Source organism: Ptychodera flava (assembly GCF_041260155.1).
Source record: "Ptychodera flava strain L36383 chromosome 23 unlocalized genomic scaffold, AS_Pfla_20210202 Scaffold_23__1_contigs__length_28996876_pilon, whole genome shotgun sequence".
Lineage (NCBI taxonomy): Eukaryota > Metazoa > Hemichordata > Enteropneusta > Ptychoderidae > Ptychodera > Ptychodera flava.
In genome coordinates, this window is record NW_027248277.1 from 359,511 (window position 1) to 385,976 (window position 26,466).

A 26,466-nucleotide genomic window follows, 5' to 3' on the forward strand; every position below is an offset into this window, starting at 1 on the left:
CAATTCTCAAGGCCTGGGGGAGATACAAGCGTTCAGCTATCAGTTAATGGATTGACACGACTACATTAAAGTTGAAATGTTACTAACAACCAAACGAAAGTGACGACGACGCCATCGACGTTTTGTAAACAGAGTTGTCAGAGGGTAACAAGGTCACAGACATGTCAGTTTCTTGGAGTAATGATATAAAAGTCACTCAGTGAATCTGGATTTATTAAATATTGCCAAGGGTTTCGACCTGATTTACAAATGTTTCAACGTCTTTGAAATAACTTTGATGAAACATTTAGCATTACTTTAAAAGTTATGAATTCATCTGATTTTGTACGTCAAAAATCATTAGTTAATCAATTAATTATTTGATAATATATTTATTTATCTATTTAAGCACTGAATGAATTGGGTTCTGCATGATATATCGTCGAGTCATTTACAGCCGTATTTATGTACGTTGTTTGCTTGTTTATTTAGCCAATTATTTCCTTGTCATGTAACAAGTGACATATAGTTTATTTATGTATTAATTTAATTTAATTTAATTCATTATTTATTTATTTATTTATTTATTTATTTATTTATTTATTTATTTATTTATTTATTATTTTATTTACTCGTCCGTTTGCTCCTTTTCACTAATCTTCGTTGTTGTTATGTTGAAGATGTCGATTCCTATTGACAAACGATGTATCTATGTGTAAAGTGCATTCTACCTTAATACAAAGAAGGATACGTCTACAGCGATTTTTGGATGGTTTGTTGGCCTTCGGGGATTGCCTCATTCTTGCACAATGGTCTATGTAATGCACAATAAGGGCAGATGAATATTCCACATTGATAAAGAATCATTAGCATAAAATTTGAATACCGGAACAATGCTCATTAATAAAATTTGCATAAATGAATACTAATCTGCCCCTTATCTGGCACTAATAGCAATGGTCTCTACTTTTCCTACGTGTTCATCTTCTGCCATGGTGAAAAGTTTTCTTGCGTCTCGTAGCAGAGAGGCTGAAGTAGTTATTCAACAAGTGCTGGACAGTTAAGTTGTACTGAGAAGTTAAAGAAAGTTTTCAAGAATTGATAAGCCTTAATTATCTAGCTAGCAAGGTGTCTTCTATATCATGACAGTATCAAAAAATGATTTAGTAAACATCGTCCCGGTAAAGACTTTCAAGAATTGTCTGTTATGTTCGTACATCTTGACTAATCTTGACTAATTACTTTTCTACTAATTCTATCAATCAATCAATCAATCAATCAAGTGATCTATTATTCAGTTATGCAAATATTCACTAATTTACTCTTTAACTTAATCTTATACTCTCTCTCACTCCCATTGACTGACTGACTTACTTAATTACTTACATACTTCTGGTGAGGTAGTTGCTGATGTAACTGTAGTCCCAGGTGATGTATCTTCGTTTCCAAATTGTTGACGGCCCGAATATCTCTCTCTCTCTCTCTCTCTCTCTCTCTCTCTCTCTCTCTCTCTCTCTCTCTCTCTCTCTCTCTCTCTCTCTCTCTCTCTCTCATGATAACTTTGGAACGGTTACTATCATCAACGCCGGCGTTTATTAATTTAGTCCTCTTCCCCAGTCCTCCTCTAAAACACTTAATACGGGGTATACTATCCCTGCCTAGCATATCCATTGCTCACTAATGGTCTGGATCAAGTTACTGATACTTAATTACCGAACCCTTCTCATTGACTGCATCTGTGTTCCTCATCTGAACGGCTCCCTCTTTCACTGAATCAAATTAAGTTTTTTACAGAAGATTGTGTCACTCGATATCGTTGAGAGAGGCCAACGACTTTGTCTTGGAGGTTTTATTGGTGCGATAATAAACAAATCAATGACAAACACGTTGTGACAAATTATAACTAATACCTTTGAGAAGACAAGGGCCGAACGGGGTCAATATTAAAATCCAATAATTACAAGACAGGGTAATAGATACGAGTTGTCAGACCCTTTATTGGACGATATCTAAACGAGATCTCATGTTACAAAAGTTCAACAACACTCAGTAACGTCTAACGTGAATAGAATTGAAGCATCTAGCCACTCCAGTTTCTGATCAACTGGCGAGATTCTCAACGATTCGAGTAATGGCAGGGGATCAAAATTGTTAAGCAGTCGTAAAAAACAAATCTGTTTTTAAAAATATTAAAGAGACAATATAATAATTTTAGGATTTATTTTAATTTGTATATAAGTGTGTATTTTTATAAGTATAAGCAAATTTACTTGGTTGGTCAATTGACTTCAATATGTACGTTTTTGACTTGCTATCATCGGTGTATGAACTGTATTATGTAAGTCTGTTGACTTTAGTATGTAAGTGTTTTGACTTGGTATATCCATGGGTGAATAGCTGTATTATGTAAGTCTGTTGACTTTCGTATGTAAGTGTTTTTGACTTGGTCTCATTGGTGTATGAACTGTATTATGTAAGTCTGTTGACTTTAGTATGTAAGTGTTTTGACTTGGTATACCCATGGGTGAATTGACTTTATTAGGCGAGGTAGTTGACTTATGTATGTAAGTGTTCAGACTTGGTATGCGGATGAATGGACGTGTAATGTAAGCGAATTGACTTGGCCGTCTGATAGTACGGACTCCATTAACCAAGGACAAAATAACCCATCGACAATGGTTTATTTATCGAAGAATTGAATGTGACAACGCATGACGGTAGATGATGTTGTTATGGTTTTGCAAACAACATAATGATATTTTTGACAAATTCGATTGACGCAATTACCCAATCATAAAATTTCATCTGGAAATTAAAGAATTTGAAACAAATGGTCTGTCAGCTTACAGAAACCTTTACTAACCGTGCCTGTCTTCAATTGTGTACACGACAATAATGTCTTGAATGAGACTTTTCTCCCCTGAAGCTACAACACGATTAACAGATCGCATGGGCGTGAGAATACATTTATGCATTTTATGACATGAGTGTTTAGTTTATGGGAAAGTGAATACTACAACAGAGCTTGTCAGTTATACGGCCCTAGGGAAGGAAATGGCGCACACATTTGATAATAACGTTTACATTGATTGAGAATTAAAGTTCATTTTTGCTGCCTTTGTAAAACGTAGTTCCTTCTTCAACTCACAAAACCACATCGAAATGTTTTGCGTTCAAACTGTAAAGACAGTCTTGATGTTACAATGTTATTGTCAAATTTCTGTCAGGTCAAAGGTCATTTATCCACAAAACTATTACACACTTAACACAATTGTACACAACCACTGTGTTTGCGAGACCAATAATTTGTATTTCGACAGTCTTTAATCAGAAAAATTATTTTTTTTTCACTGATAAAAGAAAAAAGTTGTCAAAATATAGAGCTCTTGCCACTTAAATTATTTTGGATTTTTTGCATTTCATATTACATCCAAATTTATCTCGTGTCAGCAATGAGAGTATAAGGTTCTGTTTTCAATATGCAAATTCACGTGGTTGTATTGAAGTCCGTACTATGGTCGTCATCGCAACGTATTTCAGTACATGTTCTGTTGGCCGTTAATCACGTGACGTCAGCAATGTACTTTTAAATTCCAAGTAAGAGTCATATTTGTTGGATCAAGGCGGTTGTCAAGAACAGCATTAATTTATCACATGTCAGCATTTTTGCTGATCTTGTCGTTGTCACCCTAATGCTATCGGTCGTTTGCTTTCACTGAATTTTGTTATCAGTAGAGGAAATATTTGAACCGCTTCTCCGTCGAAATAACCATTTAGACAAACGAAAAAAACAATCTTGGCTTTTAGGTCTGATATCTCGGCTCCTGTATAGATAAGCAAGCGGTGTGCATCACCCGAAGAAATCAGTCGAATATTGTCGTCTGCTTTCTCAAACTGGAAAACCATTCATTGTTTGACTTGTATTCCTGTAAACTGCTACACTGAAACGACAATGATTTGAAAAATGATATTTTAAGCGGGCTCACTTTTTGAGAAGACTACTTCAGAAATAATGAGCCAAGCAGAGTGGATTCTTCATCATCAGTTTCACAAAATCCTCAACAACTCCCAAATCAGATTAAGATGACCCGTTTCATTTCCGTTTGTTTTGTTTATCTCATTACAGTGACTCCCAAGATTGCCTATGACTTTCCTTTGTGAACCTCGGTTTGGTTTCACACTAATTCTCCTTTTTGGTCATCTGCACGAGCCGTGCAATGCCATGATGCCTTGCACGTACATTTAGTATGTCACAGTGTTCATTGTTGAAAAGCGTCGATATTCTGATTTCAAAATCTCCTCTTCTATTCAGATCTCTCTCATGAGTTCCACTGATCATCAAAAAATTCCCCCGTTGAAGAATTTGCTTGATTCACGTAACCGTTTGCCCTGAGTAATTAATCACAGATTCATTTTAAGGAATAATTAACATTATTTCTAGGAAAAATGGTACCTACATATAAAGATACTGCTTTCCCTATTTTTTTACTTTTGCCTGTTTAAGTGATTCGAACACGAAACGTACATTTTCATCTCGTTCAAATCATTTGCGCAGACGACAAAACGTACTTTCCCGCCAAAAATGGAACTATGTGTATTTCTTGAATAATTCTGTTGATTTCACTTGTTATTTCATGTTTAGGACGTCGACAAGCACAGTTAAAATATTTCTAGTATTCTTATCAATATTCTTACCTTACACAGTTGTTGACTATTATACCGTAGTGTACGGTCACTGGTAATGGATTTACCACATAAAATATCACTGCTTTCTTCAACAACTTGACTTTTCTGAGTAGATCAAAGTGTACACGGAAGGAAATTCTCAAATCCTCCGGGACCTTGGTCCTAGCTGTATCAAGTACTTACAAGAGAATTGGACTACTTCACGGGGTGGCAATCAATGAACACAGAGGGTAGACTTGATTAGAAATAGCATTAAACGATTACTGTGTTGTGTGTGTCTTCATTTAAGATCACGTCTTAACACCTGCTGTATTAGGCTTAGAAATTCATATTTTAAAGCAATATTTTGTGATTTCTGATATTTAAATATTTGATCAGAGACTAGGCGGTGTTATTCCCAATGTACCGACTCAATATTAATTCGTAAAATGTTTCATTAAGTATAGAAATATCCCCGGGGTTATTTACATTTTTATGACCCGGTAGTTTTTATTAAGTGAATCTATGTTTTTATTTAAGTCTTTAAATGCACATATTTTTATGATTAATACATCAACTTAGGATAAAAATACTTAAAATTTACATGTTTGAAACACTCGCGAGAACAAACATTTTTAGGAATCGTAAAATTCACTCGGAAATATCTGTTACAATTCGAAACTAAATTTCCATTTTTATATCAGCAAAAATGTCTGACACATTTTCACGTCCAGACTGGATTGACTTTCACTGTACGAGTTTTATTCCTATGATTCCTTCATCAAAATTATTTCAAAGCTGTACGTTTTCGGTAATAATGACAGCGCCATTCTTAGTTACGACACATCAGGCAAGCAATATCGTTTTGTAATTAGAGTGAATGCGTCCCAATGCCATGGTAACAATGTCACGGTGATTTCAAAAGATTAAAGTAGACTCAGGTTTCTGAACATCCGGATTGACATGGATAAATACAAAGCAGTTGACCAAATCAACAGATTCATTCAAACAAGTCTGCAAAAAAACAAACTTTACCCGCCAGCTATAATACACCAGGATTTTTAGGCAAATTGCAGTACGCGAACGCCCAGATCTGTCGTACGAATGTGGTTAGTTGCGACATTTTCGGAAAAAGTTTCTCAAAAATATATCGTCAAAAACGCATTTCTTGCGAAGGGTTTAATTTGTAGTTTAAAATAGAAAATTTGACGATTATATGATTAAACGTTGCAAAGTTATTTTATGAAAATGACTCAGCGATGAAATCCCTTGTAGTTGGCAAAGAAACAACGTATTATCGAGATTACGATGGAAAACTCTCTCTCTATTAACATGGAGAATAAAGTATTGCCCATAGCAGTTCTCATATTGCAGTTGTCAGTGAAAGCGTCAAGCTAAGTCCACTGAAAGGGGATTGGAGAATTTTCATCACCGATTTCATTCTCTTTGACATCTTCCGTGAAAACGATTTACGGACTTACAGTTTCAACAATGGTAAGAATTGAAAACTCCCAATATAGGCTATTCTACGTGAAAGGTTTTTCTAATAGAGCTACACAAATCCGAAGTTTCACGTTCAAACACGAGTCTCCGAGTGTCGCACGCGATGTAGCTTGTCTTACAGCATTGGTGTGTTTACTGAAATGAGAAACCCGTGACAACTCTTGGATTGCACACTGAGCAGTTCCAGGTCTGTCTCTTTGCACTTCTAGGTCTGTCATTCCTTAAATTACAGCAAACTCATCGCTTTCTGTCATTCCTACATCGATTGACGAGAAGCAGGTTATATTTCCGAACGAGAATGCTATCTCAAACGATGAGATTATGACGACGCAATATGTTGAATAACTTTCTAATTGGCAATTTATCACAAAGTACAGGTCACATATTCTATGTCGCTGAAGAAGTTTCTGAGGAGAATTAAAGCTACATTGACTTGGTGTGATTTCCGTTGTATTTTCTTCTATTTGTAAAAGACAGGCATACTTTCTTTCCATACTTGAGAAAAGCTGCGGCTAGAATTTATGTTGGCCTTTGCTGTAAGTGAAAGATAAGACAGCTGGTTGAGAAGACTGTAGTTGAAGTGGAAAATGTTTGTATAGTGACATGGATTTTTTGTAGCACGCCAGTCCAAATCTTCCATCCAGTCTTTGCATATTTTACACCCAGCAGAAGAACAAGGACGTCCGTTTGTTTGATAGAAAAAAAAGCATTATCGAAGTCACAAATATTACCCCTCCGAGAAACTCTGAAGTCTGTCAAGTGATTTAAAATTCTTATAGGAGACATTTTATTGTAATGTTGACAACCATCAAATATTTTACTTTCTTACACTTTGATTACGGCATGGTGCGTCTAATCACGTGACATGATCGTGATACGCTTCTTTGGAATTTATTGACATCATGCTTGAGTTGGGAAGAAAAGGACAGCTGAGAAAGCTGATAGATGGCATTTGTGGAGAATATGGTTTTACACATCAGCGTATGAGAAATAGCGATACATTTATCACCAAGACATAATCAGTGCTATCTTATTATGAAATATTGTCATATTTTGATAAATTCAATGATATGTGTAGATGGGATTCACTAATGTAATGCATTATTACCAATGATTTTTATCAACTATATAAGCGGAGCAAAACGAATGATTGGTTGTTGCCATGCGCATTATGATCAGTCTGTTCCCACTTGGAGAACGGCAACGTACTGTGTTGTCTAATAATTCATAGAAATAACACCGACCAGTCCATGAGTGAAATACAATTATCCAAATTTTGTGCGTACCAGTTTGTGTGTATGTGTGCATTTGTCTCATATCGTGTCACAGTATGTATGTGTGTATTTATGTCGTCATACTGTGTTACAAGGTGTCTGTGTAGCTGTGTTAATTTTCAAAATCGCGGACTCTATATCGTATTTTAGATCTTGTGATTATCATTAGTTTTGAATTCTTATCTATTTGTGTCTTCATGTCTGTCTTCTTCATCATGATATCGCTTTTCCTTCTCTTTGAGTTTGTTTGTTTGGTTTTTTACTACTCTTAATACTGTTCTCAGTCAACATTGTTGCAATAGTGCGATTGACCGGTTGATATAATAGCGAAAGAATACAGCCATCAGATTGACACCCAACGAAATGGAACTAAATAGGTTGAAGATATTTTACCGTTCATCTTAGACTAAGATAATCATACACTTCTTGACTGTAGAATGGATTCATTTGATGACGTCATCGTCAATCTGCGGCATGGCTTCAATCATCAGATGGGTGACGATAGTGGATGTAACTGACATCGGACAAAAACAAAACGATTACCTTTAGAAGTAGCTACGTGTTTCCCCGACAAGACGATCAAGGCCGCTGACCAAAAAGGTCAAAAGTTAACTTCATATCGTGATTGCCGTATTGGGAGTAAGTTATCTAGAATGATACAACCTTTTTTGTTTTAATGGCCTCTATTTCCAAAATCGCTAAATGATTGCAAGTGAGTTTTCCTCGCAGGACAATTTCTCACAAAACGAGTGATTGCAGAATGGACAACGGCATACAGAGATGTCAAAGTTGTTTTATCAATTTTAAAAATCAACGATTGATGTACAGTACTTTTGCCTTACGTCAAATCCAGTACTTTCCAGCATTACACCGGAGCCAATTACTATTCAAAGAGTCTTCAAACATCACATTCAATCTAGAGACAAATAAACAGAAGGAAACCTCTCGTTGGAAAAACATACAACAAAATTTGTTACAAAAAAATCTCACTTTGGATATATACAAATCCAAATTACCGGAAGAGACGAAATCTCAGTTAGGCGCTTTACATAAAATTATTTGTTTGCCGTCTGCGTGCTGGTTGGTTTTCAGAGAAACTTAAGAAAGCAAACACAATGTTAACACTATTACAAAGGAGAATATCATTTTTCCAAAATAAACCAAATAAATAAAGAGCTTATGTTAATACACTTGTGTTTTTGTCTGTGTTTGTTTTTTTCCCTGGCTGGCTGGTAGGTTTTCAATAAAAATCCAAGGACGGCAAACAAAGAATTTTCTTTAAATGGCCTTATAGCGAAAACCTTTAGATGGTGTGCAGGTGGTTCCTCATACTTTTAAACGATGCAACCATACACATTGCCATCTCGAAATTTAAGGAATTTTGCTTTTTACAATCGTATATTTTATTTCAATTACGACGGAAATACCGCACGTCCTAAACAAGCAGTTTCCTCCCTGAGTAACATGAAATGACGAGTTCCGTCCCAAAACACAAACACTGACCTAAATAATCACACACGCGTCCAATTTGAGAATATGAAATCAAAGAAAAATTTTGATGAAGTGCTGTACATACTTTTATATGTTCAGAAGTATGCAGACTTGATTTCAGTAACAGGTCGATCATTGGAATCACCTGGTAGGACTACACATCCAATCCTCGTCTCCCTGTCGGCAAACCTTCCAAGCCTACTCCAATCCGATAACTAGAACTATTGAATGTCTCATTAATATCAGCCCATCTTAACTTTTCTCTTGACATCTCAGGCAATCCCATCGCAACCCAAATATCAATATCGTTCAAAAAAGTACCTTCAGATACATTGATAAATTACGTTTCCCCAAACACGTAATTGAAATCAGTGATAGTCAGGACTGCGACGATACACTATCACACAAAGAACATTGCATCGATTTATTTCATAATAGTGATTGTTTCTGTTCTGTTCTTAAAGCGTCGTTATCAATAAATGGCATAATCGCGCTTGTCCGCTGATGCACCTTCATTGATGTTTTACCTGCAGAAATCTTGATGTTTACGATAATATGTTCAGGTAAAGATATTAATTTACAGGACACCAGCTGATACGGTAATGTAGGACAACCTCGCGACTAGATATGATTCTATCGATGTCGACAATGTCTTGGGGAAATGTGAACTCAGAATCTCAGCGCCGCAAGTGTCCCTGGGAAATACTCTGCAGCGTAAGTGAAGTAAGTGAAATGATGTTAAGTAAAAATGTCTTGAATGGCCGTCGGAGACAAGTCAGGCTTCTGACAGGTGTGCGGCTATTGAATTCGTTTAATGCAAGTCTCCCTTCATTAATCTATCCGTGACTTATCGCATTCTACCCTTGCCCCTGAGTGATACTTACGGATTCGTCAAAATTAAACTGCGTAGGACGTCCCCTTTAATGGCATAGAACGTACCCCTTTGCGGCGTCAGCCATGTTCGCTGATGCGTTCGTGAAACATTTGGGAACAATGGAAGGTGTAGACTGTCGTCTGACATTAGTTCTGCTCACAAGCAAAGAGATCCCTCCATGTTGCATTAGACAAAAACCTGACAGTGTGCGCAGTTGGAATACGTTATAGTTAATGGGCATGCCTGCTTTGAAATATCGCCGGTCTGTCTGGTCTCGATAGAAATCAATTCTGCCCTAAAAGGTTGTAGGTTCACAGATAAAAAAATGACACCCAATCATATGTTTTATCAGGAAACTACAGTCAAGAAAGAAACCGTTCACCACAGTGTGTATCTTGCACTGTAAACCTTCCTCCACTGAACGAATATTCTGACAAACCCCCACGCACAGGGAAAGCCATTGCGATATAGATATCATCTCGTGCAAACCGTCATGGGATTTTCCGCAGTCAAGGCATTTAACAACACACGATAACTCTCTCGCAATATACGGATATTTATTCTTCAGTGAAAAAGCAACCGGTTTCCATGACGATATTTCAATAAATCAATTTCCATGCGTGATTTCGAATAAGTATTGGAACAGGTTTGCTCGGAGTGTGAATTTAACAAGAGTAGATATTGCAATAACGGTTTGTAAGCGTTAGATAAAATGATTTAAGGAACGAATTTTTCCGCTTCATTGATTCTCAATAAATGGCAGCTTTTACTCAAAGCCTGTTGCAGAGTATACAGCATTGCATACCAATAGCAAAGTTACTTTTGGCTGTTCCAGTTTGTCGTGCTAATATTTGTTCAGCTTTGCAATGTAGGTCGTTTTCTATCACCAGGCATATAGGTCTCTACTTTGCAATAGACCATCTCGATGACCGCTGATCCTAACGACAAATCTTCGAAAGTAACTATATCAACTAACTCGTTCGTTAAATTGTCAGAAGTGAAATTCCTGTGCAGATGCCGGCCGTTCGTTTGCTTTCATTGCGACAACAATTAGATCGCGAAATGACACAGATATTGTACCTCAAGAAAAGTTCTTTATTTTACGGTCTAAATTTAAGACATTGATGCAAATCCCTACATAAAGGCACAGGTTGCTTATCAGCTTTGATCTCAACATTAACTGATTGTAAACTTTATAAACCTCACAGTGGAAACAAAGGTGTATCACCATGCACGTAAAAAAGTCAAAGCTATACAAGAACCAATGCGAGAAGCATGATAGTGACGGAGGCTTTGTGATGGGTGACTGCATCTATAGGATGGAGAACTGGAACTATGGACAGACATAGGGTGGACTATAGTGGCTATAAGGTATATGAATGTGGCAATAAGATCATGTTTCTTTTCAAACCAACTTCCTAACCAATGCCTTTCCTCCGTCAGTGATAACGATTGTAAAGCAAACATTTGATATCAGTTGTCTATCCACGTGTGAATTGACGCTTTCATTCCAGCATATCTTGATCATGCTACTCGACATGTGTAACCAGTTTGATCGCGAAATCGATTCCGTTGATCGTCGATGCGAACAGACATGGCTCGTAGCTCTATGAGAAGCAAACATTGTGAAGGTTTACTGAACCTATAAATGTACTGTGTACCCGACAACGAGATTCAAATTCTGTAATTTGGATTAGCACGGTTTTAATCAACAATTTTAATAACCCAAGTATGAATTTTTTAAACTGGTTACATATTAAGATATTGATATACATCAGTGCATTGTTATCTGCTAATTGATTTTAATACAACATGATGTCATCAGCAATATGACGAAAGGAATCCAGCAAATTTATACTATGCATACCAAGGGAAATTGGCGACTAGAAAAATTAATAACAGCATATAGAGAGACAGTGTATGGTTACTAAAGTATAAATCAACGGCGATCATGCATTGGAGAAAACACCATAAATTTTTATTAAAATCGTGTAATCTCTTTGAAGATTCATCTCACAAAAGTCAATAATATTCAATAGTTATAAAATCAGACGCCATTCCCCAGAGCATGCAGTGTATACATAACATGTTTATTACTCTAATCCACTCTCACAAATTATTTATCGCTTCGATGAAAAAAATCAATCTTCTGAAGCCTCCCAACTATTAATCTGAATAATTTTGACTTGGAACTACGCCATCCAGACAGCGACGATAACGGTGTTTTATGATTTATGAATTTGAAGATGAAAGTTCTGTAAATATCACGCGTTTGAAGCATAAGTATTTGATGTTTGCTTCAGGGCTTTGTAGAACACTTCATTTCTGTCTCGTTGATCTTACACTACTATTAAACTTCGTGGCCTGAAGTTACAGGAAAATAGTTTCAAGATTTTAGTAAAATATTAGCTCAACTTTAAAGTTGATGACATCAGATTATTTCTGTGCATGTAACATCTTCTTGACAACTATTTACAGCTGAAAGCTACAACATGTATCGGTTGTTATATTTGGATGACGTCACGAAAATGAATTATTAATTGTTTTTTGTAGCATCTTATCATTTTGAAGGTTATAAAACCCCTTTAGGCAAAATAATCATTATCGTTTGCTCTGATATTTTTGAAAAAAAAAATGATGCCACTGTGCGATTTTGTTTGAATTTTTACTTGGGTTCGCGCCATAGTTTTAAAATATTACTGCAATAGTCACACACGTGTTAAGACACTTCCTTTACCTTCAAGTTGGTAGCATCTTAGTCTGAAGGGAAGAAATTCACCAAAGTTATGGGTTTTATTAAGAGCACACTTTATTTCCATAGCAAAACCATGCCACTATTAGTCATATTTATATGTACTGAACACAAAACTACGGTAAATGGTTGAGTTGGAGTACGTAAGGGTCATGTGAAGTTCAAAGTGATGTGTCAAGCCGTTTCTAGTAAAGAGTCACAGGTCTGTGAGTCAACGACGAATCGCACGTCACAGGTAACCTCAAAACCGTGGTGAATTATTATCTGGACATAAACTCATCATCATTGAATAAATAAATTAGATCAACTCAATTTTTCAAAAGTAAGCAGCTGCTCTGAGCAGATACCGTGACGTCATGTAATACGATGCTCTTTGTAGGCACGTTAACATGATATATACCGTGTCACTCGGATATCCCGGATGTAAGGTCACACTGTCACACCACATATCAAGAATGTCGTTACTGTATGACGTACTCCCAGGTTATAAGTCACACTGTGACACGGCATTCAAAGAGTCTGTTGTTACCATACTTATCTATAATTGATATTCAAATAACGTGTTTCGATATTGTAACACCTGTTACAGTAAAAGAACCAGATATGCTGGCTTATAATTATATAAATTATGGATAAATGACAATTAACGTATCCATAGCGCCTTTTCGCTAATTATTTAACTAACTTCCAGGCTGACAAATTTCCGAGCCATCGTATTCACTTATAATGCCTACTGCAGTTACGGTGTCTTCGCTAAGTTCAGTAGCATTGTCAAAACCGGCATTAATCATCTGTCAATCATGTTCATAATCAACGCATCGCCAAGTACACGTGTCATAGTCAAAATCACCAGCACTATCATCAAAATCATCACCCGTATTATCAAATTCTGAACTGCCGAAGTGCCGCTGGCGAGTAAAATCCGGAATTTCAATCACGAATTGTAAGAAAGAAATTACGGCCTTTGGCAATCTTTACAATTCACTAATTAAAAAACCCAGAAGCTGTCTCTAAACTGAACAATCTTTCCACTCAAATGCATTTGACCGGTGTTGTCGTAAAACGCTGATAAAAGTTCAAAGTAGGGCTATAGTCATAGAAATCACTTCTCCAGCATAGTAATAATATTCTATTCATATCCTCGTCTACGAGGATCGGAATGATCGATTGATTTTGTCATGTGTTGGTGGCAGGTGGTACAAATGACGGTCGGAACATTACAAAATAGACCAACATTTCTGTCGAAATAATACTGTTGGCAAATGTTGTACATCTGACGAACGCGGGAAGAGAGCGATTTCGTTAGAAATCAAGTGTGCGCAGGTTCCAGGTAGTTCGCACCACAAAATACAAACGTTTTTGTCAAAGTTTTCTCAAGGAAAATTTAAACTATCCCCTTTCGAAATCGAAAACAAAATCAGAGGTCTCTGTGCAAAATACTAGAGAAACAAACTACGAAACACTTGCCGACACTTTTTATTCAAAATGGCCGTTATCCCTTTGAAGCTATATGGGAAAAAAGAAAGTTTTTGATTTTCATCTAAAACTAAGCGAGTGAAATTTACTTTACGAGCTTCAAAACTGTAAACTCCAACTGTGATGTAAAAGTTGAAGAGTCTGGCCCTGAGGCACACTTTACCTTAATACCGTCATTCAACGTCATTAGATTGGTGTGTGATTCGTGTTTGCATTACCGGTGACAAATTGTACAACTCATTCTCAAAGATAAACATTCGATATAAGCCGTGTAAGATAACGACCAAGCCTTGCAGTGTTTTGCAAGTTCACTTTTGATTGAAACCCTCTACCAATCGTTCTCCACTCATAAACGATTGTTTTCGTATGAATTAACACGCCTACATGATGACTATTCCAGTGTTTCCATGACAACGTATATGAGTGTAGATCTGAACACGTGACAATTATTCATTCTATTCACAAATAGAGCACATTTCGTTGTAACCAACTTTGAGATTTGACACCGTGTTCCGTAAGGAAATATTCTTATACATACATACATACATACATACATACATACATACATACATACATACATACATACATACATACATACATACATACATACATACATACATACAGACAGGCAGGCAGGCAGGCAGGCAGGCAGGCAGGCAGGCAGGCAGGCATGCATACATACATACATACATACATACATACATACATACATACATACATACATACATACATACATACGGTCGTGATGGTCATAATAAGCAAGTGTATTTTGATACAGAAAAGGTGTTTACTATTTCTCACAGCTAAAAGCATAATCCTTTTACAAGGGAAGTTTAGTGATTTGCATTAAATGTCGAAAGATAAAAACAAGCTTCCCGAGGGTTACATTTGTTTAAAATGTTTCATATTGTGTGTAGATCTTCAATGAGTAAAGCTAATGCGATTGTTATTAATCCGAGCGTACGAAGGAAACAGTTTCATTCTTTGCTCAGTATACTTTGAACAGCAAGTACATGTATGTGATCATTTCAGACAAACGAAGAAATGTTATTCAATATTCGAGACTTATCCATCATGAATTAAATAAGGCAATCCTTAGGAAGTGCTGATGAACTTATAACCATGAGTGTGTGGAAAGCAGGCAACGACCACACGCAGCCTTATGACTTAATGGTTATTCATTAGAATGATCACATTTTAAAATTTGACTCACACACAACGCTTCTCAAGGAAGTCTCGCATCGTCAATTCGAAGAAACGATAATGATAGTGTTAATTATGGTGTCAATGATGATGATGATGATGATGATGTAGGTGGTGTTCCTTTAAAGGAAACGATAGTACCAGTCTTTCCGCTGTCTTATGGTGACGTCATCACGTCCGATATGTAACATTGTCAAAAGATCGGTGACAGAACTGACGTGATATCCATTAATACATTGTGACATTCGGGAAATGACGTCATCAATATGACGTCAGGTGCGATTATATCTGATATTGCCGAGTTTGAGTTAAAAAAGAACCATAAGTCATACGTTGGTTAATTTTTGTCGATGTGAACTTAATGTCAAATGTGACAAGTTTTATAGACAGAATACCAATGCCATTGTTTTTACCATTTCAAAAATAGTCTACCACCATATCAGGTCATATGTAAAATTTAGGAGACCGGATAACTTAGATAACATAGTCCCACAATGACAATGTTAGCAACATCGTACTTCTTTCATCTTCAGATCTGGGCGGGCTGAGTGAATAACGACTAGTAAAACGCGGAGAGCGATCTGCAGTTTGATATCTCATGAGTTGCTCTGATAATTCCATCAGATGATCAATGCAGATGAGCAACGGATATTAATAAGGTTTGTGTCTCTATCGTCATCGAAATGATTTGATGACAGACCCTGAGGCGCCGTATATCTGCAATCAATCACTTCATGTGGACATCTTCATTTTAGACAGAGCTCAGTTATGCAGGCGCACATAAAACAGAATAACACAAATTTATATTGCACGTGACCCTTGCCGTTGACCTCAATAGTTTCAGACAACGTAGTCTGTGTACTTTTATTACACGCTGCCAGCATTGACTCAAATGAACAGCTTTCAATTTTATTCTCTTCTCATCAACGTTTACTCTTTATATTGCCCTTATTCCAACAAAACGGATGAGTGTTTCAATAAATATATTGGTTTGACCTTCAGGGTAGATGAATAGGTAAAAGACACCGGGTAAATCCTGGCTGTATATTCTGTTATAAAAATGTTTGCCTCTGGAATTCTTTCCTTCTTTTCATAATTGAATTCATCGCTACTGATCATATTAAGTTGATTGGTTTCACTTGTCTTTTATCATCTCTTATAATCTCACACCGTGAGCACTCTGGGTGTTGATTTAGGAAGCTAAACTCAACGCCAGCCGCAAGGCATGGTGGTCATCCCCAACAAGTTTACTTCTTGGTACACAAAAGAACTTGATGAATATCGAGGCTGCAGCATGACTAGGCCTATCAGTACTTTATCTTGTGTGATTGTATATTTGAAATCATAGATAATCTAAAAGTTGGCAGACTGTGTTTAATGTGATTGCACTCATAGTCTTACACGCTGACAGTAGTTTGATTTTTGGCAAATGTGTTTGTTTGTTTATTTGTTTGTTTGTTTGTTTGTTTGTTTGTATGTTTGTTTGTTTGTTTGTTTGTTTGTTTGATACAATACTCACACTTGTCGGACGTCTAGGACGAAGACATAAGGGATTCTTCGGATTTGTTTTATTCACGATATTATTTGAAGCATTATATACTTTCTTCGTACTTAAGCAGGCGTAGGCGCAGAAACTATGCATCACAAATAATGCCTGTAGCCTTTGAACGGTCTGGCCTGGGGAAAGAACGGTGACATCACAATACCAGATGTACATGTAGAGTTTATTTCGTTGGAGAAGAAAAAAAATTAAGTTAGGTGTTAATAGGTTAGACAAATTTTCAGAATGCATGCCATGAACATGTCACTTCATCAACATTTTGTGTCAGCCCGCAAAAAATACATCGATCACTCTTTGGATAGCTCTAGCGGCACTCTTTGCAGGGAGATAGTCAAATTGTGTACGAGCTCTCATACAGACATACTGTCAATTAGTGAAGATTTTAATTCTGAAGAAGAAAAAAATCTTGCGTAGGTAATTATTTGGGGAACGTCAACAATTTCGAATACGAGTCTTATTTAGAGAGCGTTCAGTTATTTTGGCCGGGGGTGCGGGTGGGCCGGCAAATTCTTCCTGCGCATCAGTCAAAATAAGTGAACCCCCTTACCCATTGTACCAAAATTTGATGACCCCCTTTTAAGATGACAAAAATTTCATGACCCCCCCCCCCCCAGCGCCAGCGTGTGTGTACAAATTTTGATATTTGGATTTAATTGATAATCAGCTGTTGTTAATGTTGATTAACTATACATGGTAGTCTATGAAAAAACTATGTAATACTTTTGCAATACAAAACTGTATATATATGCATTTATATAGATATTTGATAATGACATAAATGTACTTAATTGGAACAGGGTTGTTACAACTGTTATGTGGACAAAAATAATGACTTTAGAATTCATCAAAAATGTTCATCCACTATACATGGAGTCTATGATAAATTTGCGAACATTTTTTTTTATCCCATGAAAAACTTGCTATACTTGTGCATATACAGCCGTTGAATAATTAACATAATTGTACTTGATTAGAATATGATGGTTAAAGGTGCATATTATGTGTACAAAAAATCTATTTTGGAATTTCACTGAAAATGTTCATCCACTATACATAGGAGTCTATGAGGAAACCATGAATAATTCTTTTTCAATACAAAAATGGGTAAAACTGTGTATTTATGTACTCTCGATTATTAATGTTAATGTACTTGATTAGACTAGGGTAGGAGTCTACGAGAAAGCTATGAATAATTTTTCACAATCCTAAACTAAATTAATTTGTGCTTTTACAGGTGTTTGATAATTGATACAGATGTACTTGATTCAAGTAGGGTATTTACAAGTTCAGATAATGGCAACAATTATGATAAGTGTTATTTAACTTTTCTTGGTACTGGTAGTCTACAGGTTACTGTTAAATAATTTCCCTGACAAAACTTGCTATATCTCTAATATGTAAGTAATAAGAATTGTTCACTGCCCTCAGTGAGCTCGATTTACAAAAAGATAAGCCTCAGAGTTGCCAAGTCAAGATGTTCATGTTACAGATAATTATACCTTTGTTCAAATTTATTGTTAAATGACTTCAGACAATGAAATCATGCAACGAATCATATTTATCTCCCGGAATATTTCTGAACATTGAAACTTCTTTTGACGGGATGGATACTTATAAAAATTAAGTGACACCCCCACCCTCTGAGCTGTTTGAAAAATACATGACCCCTTTTGCAGTTTTCAAATTTGAGGTGACCCCCTGGATTTTGCCGGCCCACCCCCGGCCGTAATAACTGAACGCTCCCTTAGGGGTAGCTTTGATTGTTTTCTATGTGCGTAATGATTTTGAGAAGTATCTTATATTTAATTATTATCATTTGTTTCAATTTTAGTAGAGTGTATACAGCCTGGCGTAAAGTGGTAGAGATCACAGTGGTAGATCCGTAGCATGGGGGCACGAGTGGTTGCCCCCTTTGTAAATTTCCAAAATCCTAGCTAAGCTTGCTTCCGCGCCCACCACCACCACCTTGCAACCTGACCACGCCATTGTCATCCTGACGTATTTGTGCACGGGTGCTATTTTCATCGACGTCATGATACACTTGTGTACATACCTTTGACAACACTGATGTGCATGCTTACAAAAGCCAAATGGTTCGTTCACAGTTACATGTGGTTCGATACATAGCGGTCGCCGCGTGGTATGCATAGATACCACGAGGCGGCTGCTATGTATCGAACCGCACGAAACCAAGAGTTAGTTGATGTGATGAGCTTGGGACGTTGACTTGATGAAAGTCAGTGCTATGGGACAATTTGGAACTCTCTCGTTTCTTTTATGCCTATTTTCTTGGAAATCCAAATTCTGTTGAGTACAGTTTCCTGCGCGTGTTCCATTGCATGACGGGTAATGGCTTAAGCCGATATCTTAAAATCAAATAGACGATACGTTGTTACAAATGACCATATTGTCTTGATATTCAATTTACTGGGTCCAAGCCTGCTGTTCTTCAAGTGATGACGTACCTGTGTACTACCATATTGACGTGTGTGCGTAGTGACTCACAAAACACTGCCACTCTGAGTAGCAGCTCTATTTTGATCATCGACCTCTAGACAGTATCGAAAAATCATTGTATTATTTTTGTACTTCGCCAAGGGTACATCAGCTAATACTGTCGTGCATTAGTGATAAGGCTCTATCCTTGGAGAGCCAAATGTTCCTTCAAGAGTAGCAATTATTAATACTAACACTATGTTCCCATTTGAGGCTGTGTCACGCAAGCAGCGTGTGTTGATTGTAATTTGACAATATTTATAAAATATAGGCACGGTCACCAAGGGATTGGCGTGGGCAATGAGTTTCAAGCTTGGTTACTCCAAGATAGAATTTATGATGCATAATAAAATTTGATTTAAATGTATACAAGTAAAGTAAACGCTAATGTATGTAGCGTAACATGATCATTTAGGGTGTTAGTCAAGTATATTTCTATGTATACAATTACTAAGTCGTTGTTTTAGGTTTTCGATGAGAACTCTATACTGATGCGATGCTGTTATCTTCCTCTGACATGCATGCATTGTTACATCACACCAGGTTAGCAGGAGCATCAAAAATTGAAACTTTGCTCAAATTAACCATGTTTTATATTTGGGACAGATTTTAGAGATTCACTGCATTTGCGCACTGTGCTATGGTCAAAGAGACAGCAAAGCAAAGGCCGACACGTTAAAAGCTAAATTCCTTCCGAGTCTGTTGGTAGCTAAAGCTGTCTCAGGTGAAATCAGCATTTAAACAAGGATTTGACATCGGTTCACATTGCACTGCCCGGTATAGCTACTGCCTGCCAGCACAGTCGATGTGAATCCTACATCTCAAGCAAATGTTTAATATGATTAGACGCTTCATAGAAGGAAATGATCTGGAAATGATGGAAACAATACCGCTTTAATGTGACGATTTTATACCGCCCTCTGACTTCCAAGACCTTGTCATTAAAGGTACTTGTCCGCGGGAAATTAATATTTTACACTTGATCAAATCTGTCTCTAAACTCTATGCCTTGACTTGAACGAGTATCATCTAGTGGACAGGGGATTTGATATGCCTCGCTTATTAACTTAATAGCTTCATCATGTTTGTATTTGCTTATCAATTCACTGAATGCGTACCAACCCGATTTGACCTCGTTCACGGCCTTTCTGCATTATTGTCGAAAACGGATATTGCACCGTAATGAAGGCTTCACTTCTCTCAGAATGTCAGACCACCTGTCGGTCCATTAGTTGTCGTCTGCACTTTTGCATCAGCCTGACCGCTTTTGTAGCACGCAATTGAACAAAGCGAGGACAAACGTGCAAAGCGAATGGGGCAGCTGCAAAGTTACTCTTACTTGAATTACTTTTCAAAGACTTGCGACGAATTTTGGTCAGTGTGTATGCCCGCCGATCCCTTGCAATGACGTCATATCCGCTACGGGTACCACTAAACGGTTGAAATCATAGAGATCGCTGTGATAAGCGCGGACAATGATGTTCGGAGTAGATTTGGGAATTGTACAAAGGCATGTATCTGACCGTTACTGTGCTGTCTTCACAAATAAACATGTGTCTGTGAGTGCAATCACATGTAAGGGTTTAATCGTTAACAGGCAAAGAGTCGCATGCGTACTCCCACTCTGCATTCAATGTTTTTCTCTGAATTCAAACTACTCGCTCTGTAAGTGGTTTGGGATTTGATAGCATCTCCTACAGCTATCCTGGCTAAGGGATCGTAGAATACATTTACATTTATTTGAACTGAGTCTTGCCTTCAACGTTTGATCTGTGTGCGTTTCCTATCGTCGACACTCAGTATGCTTATTCAGCGTCTCCAACGCAGCAATCTCACATAGCAAATATACTGTTTATTCCTGTAATGTGTCGATGTAGGCATTCCCATGCCCATTGTGTACCTATGATAAGCCGCACGACAGAGTGAAAATGAAACGAATGTGATAAGTTGTTTTGTATTAAGTTTAAATGTCGTCGCCTCACTGAGATGTGATGTAGAGGAATGTCATTTTTATTGATCTGCACAGTTCATTTGAGCGTTAACGCGTATATCAATGACATGTATTGTATTCAATAGCCGTAGCTTTGTTCCTAACTCAGAGAGCAAGGCCATACTTTGTTGAACTGCAGTGTATAGCTTTTGTTCTGTAAATAGATCGTGTGGCAGCTTCGCTCTGACATACAGCAATGAAAAGACATCCGTATTTCATCGCCGCGCTCCACTGAACTGCTATAGTGTGCTTGGGAACGCTAATTTAAAGGGCCCCTTGTCGTAAATTTATAATATATTTGTTTTTAATGTCAAATGCAGTCTCTTTTTCTATTTCCCAAAGCATATGTTTAGATATACAGTATTAGATTGGAACTTAGCCTGTATATATGTCAACTGCATTGTTTTTGCAGCGAGTGAATTTTTCTCCGGGAGAGAATATAATATGGACTTTTGCATATATATATATATATAAATAGACGTTGTAACAGACAGAAAAAGAACTCTAATGAATGGAAACATGAAGAGAAAACCCAAAGTAAAGTGATCGTTTGACATTCGTGACTGCGGAACATCTGCAGTACACTGGGTCACAATCTCTCTTAGTGGAAATCATTGTTACCTGAGGGTTCTTTTTACGATGAACAAATACAAACATACCCTCTAAGATAGCAGTAAATTATTCCGTGAGCCAAGTTTCGACCAATGTTGCTGTCACTGATATCAATACCTTTTTGTTTCGTAATCGTCTGAGTAAACTACAAATATATCGCTCTAAGAAATTCAATCTTGCGTTAATTAATTAGGTTATTTACTTGTTCTGTTGCAGTTTGCATTAAGATGCAAGTGCAATTTTGATAAAAACCGAAGCAACAAATTTTAATATTCATTTACAAACTATGCGCAATGTTCAAAGAAACTCCCTGTGGCGAAGGTTAGAAGTATAATTTATTACCTACATCAAATCTGTAAACAATTCATCTAAATTATACACACGCCTTGGTCATAACTTTCTATTGAAGCACCCACAATAGCCTACTATATGGCCCTAACAGATGTAGAGAAGAAGATTTTCGGTAAATGTTTTATCGCAGCGAATTAATGGATACGAATTTCAGATAAACGTTACGAGTCCATTCTCGTCATGGCGGTACGCTAAAAATGTTTTACGTTGCGGCGTTTTCTGTTTTCGCGGTGGGCGTATGTTCTTCGGACAATGATAAGCAGTTTGCATGGAACAGAAAAATCAGATGGCATAAAATGATGACTTAATCCCTGGACAGAATAAACCTGACTTGGCATATGACGTATTGTATATCTCTTGAATCACCAGAGGAAACTACTGATTTATTGGATATTTGCAGGGTAATTTATTTCAAGCATTGACACTAGAAAACATTTTCACATCTAAAACCAAATTACGCTACAGGTGACAGCATGAAATCATACCTCGATGCTTATATATAATCGCGCCTCAATAAATCCAACTCACATCTGGTGAACAATCGATAAACGGAAAAAATATAATTCCTGAAATCTACAAAATCATTTCTCGTCAAAACTAAGATAAGGTGAAATGGTTGCAATAGCAGCGACATATCAGCCAGGTATCTGATTATTATCAATGTATTTATGGTTTTGTTGCGTTTTACAATCGCCATCTGAAATGTTTTGTCGCTAGGCCCAATCACGTGACTCTCTGACATGCGCCCGTCCAGTCATGAAAGCTACCAGCATGGCGCTGATTATGACAAGTGCAACGCCAACAATTTGAACTGATGTCGGCGTGTTGCTGAACAGCAAGGCGTCTCCAATATACGCAGCTACTATCTCGATGTTTCCCAACAGAACGACACTAGTTGCAGCTTCGTAGTGAAGGCTGCGATAGCGGAAACCGAAATACAAGATATAGAAAATGATTTTACCGGATAGCGACCCAACGGCTTTTGAAATGTCAATGATAGCAATTTTACCGCTGTTGGTTGTAAAATTCAAAGCGAAGCTGATCGGAGTGCCGACGAGACCCGAATACAGTAGGATGGTGAACACGCTGACTTCCGTCGTAAATGCACGCGCTAGCACTGCATTTGTGCACAAGCCAAGAGAGCACAGAACAGCGAGTGTGTAGCCCAGAGAATCGTCAAAAACGTTTACGTCTGTGTACGTCTTTCCTTGGTTAGCTTGAATTGAAGGTAATGATATAAGCAAGATGCCGGTTAGGTTCAGTATGGTAGATATTCCATGGCGCACCGGTTTCCATGGCTCCCGCAAAACCAGACTGGCCATCAGCGGAGTGAATACCGGCACGGCTGCGCAATACATGGCCGTGACGTCACCAACACCTGATATGTAAGACATGCTATAGTAATAGGCCAAGTTGGCCAAGTTTTCTAATATCCCCATGATGAAAAGTATAACACGGTCGGTGTAACTATCAGGCAGGACTTTGAGTTTGAAGTAGAGTACAAATGGACAGGAAACAAGCACCATACATATACCTTGTACAATTAATATTTGTATCTCAGTAACTCCCTGGTTTACGGCTAGTAGACTGAACACACCAGACAGTCCTAAACATATGCCACTACTTAACGCTAGGGTAACTCCTATTAACGACTTTACAACTCGTTTGCATTTCATGCCGAACGTCTCCTCGTTTTTCTTCTCTTCTAAGTCCATGGAACTGAAAAGCCACCGCATTTCCAGGGGTTTGTCCGATGGCATCTGAGCGATACCGTTCTCAACCGGCTTTGCCATCGTCACCGGAATGCAGACTCCTCGAGTTTTGATACTGTCATCGTAGCCAAGATGTTAAGAAAGAAAAAAAGAAAATTTCTCAACCTCATTTATATCCAAAAGTCGACAAGGAAAAACTCCCTCTTTGACATGAATAGGCAAGGCAATTACTGAGCAACACTGTTCATATTAAATTGACAAAACTCTGTCTGAAATACATCGATTAATACTCATTAGACTGACATACTGTCACCTAGCAACAGTTTGTAAATTTTCAGAGACGTTTTGTCACGTTACTACAGCAACGAAAATGGATCACATTGAAGGATTCTGATTCGCTTTGGAATTGCGCAAAGTATTATTAAGTCTCATTCAATACACAACTGAATAATATCTTCCGATAGAAATTTTGCGCGGTTTTCTTCATCAAAAAATTCTCATTTCCTTCTTCCTGAGTTATTGTAAAGCGAGGTAAGATTTGCACACTCACCGGTACAATTTGTCGTCAAAATCCCAACGTTTGGTCTACAGTGACGTATTCTCTTGTAAACTTAGCTAGCATCAACATTCTACGAGAGATGAGATAAGCGGCCGTAATTGAATTCTGTGTTGCTGAGTCCTGTCTTCTCGCTTTGTAGTTTTCTTTACGTCTCTCTTGCTGTGATACGTCTATCTGGCCCTCATTGGACAAACCGTAGGTTAACACACAGGTTCTGAATCGATGTGCCAACAAGAGAGTCAAAAATATCTTTTCGATCAGCTGTCGATAGGTTCACTTTACTCAGACATGGTAAATATTTTGATTGTGCGAGTATTGGGAAATTCTAATGCATTTCATCCAGTCCGTCTATTGTAACATTGTCTCCATTGCTGAACGCGTCGCTTGTGTCCTCAGCGCCGACTGTCGATCAGGCTTTTAGTCTTGTATCAAAATGAGTGAAGTCGATGATATTTTCTTGAATTACACACATCTGAAAATTCACGTTTTGTTTACGATGTGTTTAGTGAGTCCTTCCTGTTCAGGAAATATCATTCCAAATACTTTAACAATGTCACACACGAACGTCAAGTTTTCGTCAACTGTCGTCGACATACAAACTGAAAAGCCGTTTCATTTGTAGGGTCCACCTTTGACTACAACTGTTTGTGTACAGGTGACAATGCGGTTATCAGTTGAAGGCACGACACTCGTCTTCTACAGCTATGTCAGAGTGCTTGTATGACATATCGTATACAGTTCAGGAAACACGTCTAAATGAAAGATTAGGTCTGTTAATAACTAATTAATTATTCAAAAAGTGGTTGATTATATCGCGACATGCCTATCATATGTACCAAACTAAAGTATGAACCACGTGAAAATATTCGTATTTTCATTCGACATTTGCGTTCCTTCCCATGAGTTCTTACATGCGTTTCTTTCTGCCACATTATTAACGCGACTTCTCAGGAATAGCGCCAGTTCCACATCAAAGACTTTCAAAAATCATCTTTCCATCGCAAAATGTGCTGCTGTGCATATGCATTGATCTAATTGGCAATTATACACGCCATGCTTTCATTAAATATTAATAATTAATATATGGTAGACGTCTTGTATTCATCGCAAAATACTTTCGATAAAACGACTCGGAATTGACACGGGCGGTCGATTATCGTATGCCATTTTGTTGTTTCAATTTTTTTAGGTTGAATGTGGACTTAAAAGTAATAACTTGCAAACTCACCTTTGTGGTGGCACGTCGATTATTTTAACATCCAGTCACGATTGCACAGTGTATAGCGGTGGATTTTTGGAAGCGTCGACGGCGTCCCTGGAGAAGCTAAAATTTCTTTTCTTATTTTGAGTGGAAATTGCGCACAGTCCGAATAAGAAATGATATCACTTTGGTATTTTCTATCCCCACATATCTTTGACGACGCCTTATCAAAGCAGACGGTTAACCTGTGATCACGTCTCACGCCCGTCTTCTGAAAAAAACCAAGTTTTCAGAAACCCACACTGATATACGCATGTTGCATTCTTGCTTGTGACGTATACAGTCAGTGCGTGGGGGCTGAAGATTTGACATTGGAGAAAAAAGATCCATTGTCGACTTCTCCTGACCCCCTAGGCTGGCAGAAAATTAGTCTTCACGGAGCCAAATGCATCCTCTTCAGATAAAGCATTATCTTGCATAGCCAGAGGCTTGTAAGATATACTATGGTCACGTCCTAAAAATAAAAATCACTGAAAACTTCTGTAAAACATGCATTTGTCACTTTATTCACTCTAGAGCTGTTGATGTTGGACTTCTAAGTTCTTGATATTGGACTTCTTAAGGATTTATCTATGTGCTCGGTTGGACTTCTTGTATTAGCTGTGATCACAGAATTCACCAAGCAATAGAAACACTATGTTAGAAGTCAAAGACATATCGGGATTCAAATTAGTAAAGTTAGCTTTCGAGATAAACCAAGACGCGTT

General features: G+C 37.5%; 1 protein-coding gene across 1 annotated transcript; it reads right to left on the minus strand.

Moving 5' to 3' along the window:
- Positions 1-22,119: 22,119 nt before the first annotated feature.
- Positions 22,120-26,099, minus strand: LOC139123959 (solute carrier family 35 member G2-like). The gene is made up of 3 exons (XM_070690104.1): positions 25,727-26,099; positions 24,490-25,250; positions 22,120-24,054 (listed from the first exon to the last, which is right to left on the minus strand). The coding sequence occupies exon 3, from the start codon at positions 24,018-24,020 to the stop codon at positions 22,941-22,943; it is 1,080 nt and encodes a 359-aa protein (XP_070546205.1). The 5' UTR covers positions 24,021-24,054; positions 24,490-25,250; positions 25,727-26,099; the 3' UTR covers positions 22,120-22,940.
- Positions 26,100-26,466: the final 367 nt, after the last annotated feature.

Coding starts and splice junctions, on each gene's coding strand:
- LOC139123959 (XM_070690104.1), bottom strand. CDS start 24,020: ATGGCAAAGCCGGTTGAGAACGGTATCGCTCAGATGCCATCGGACAAA.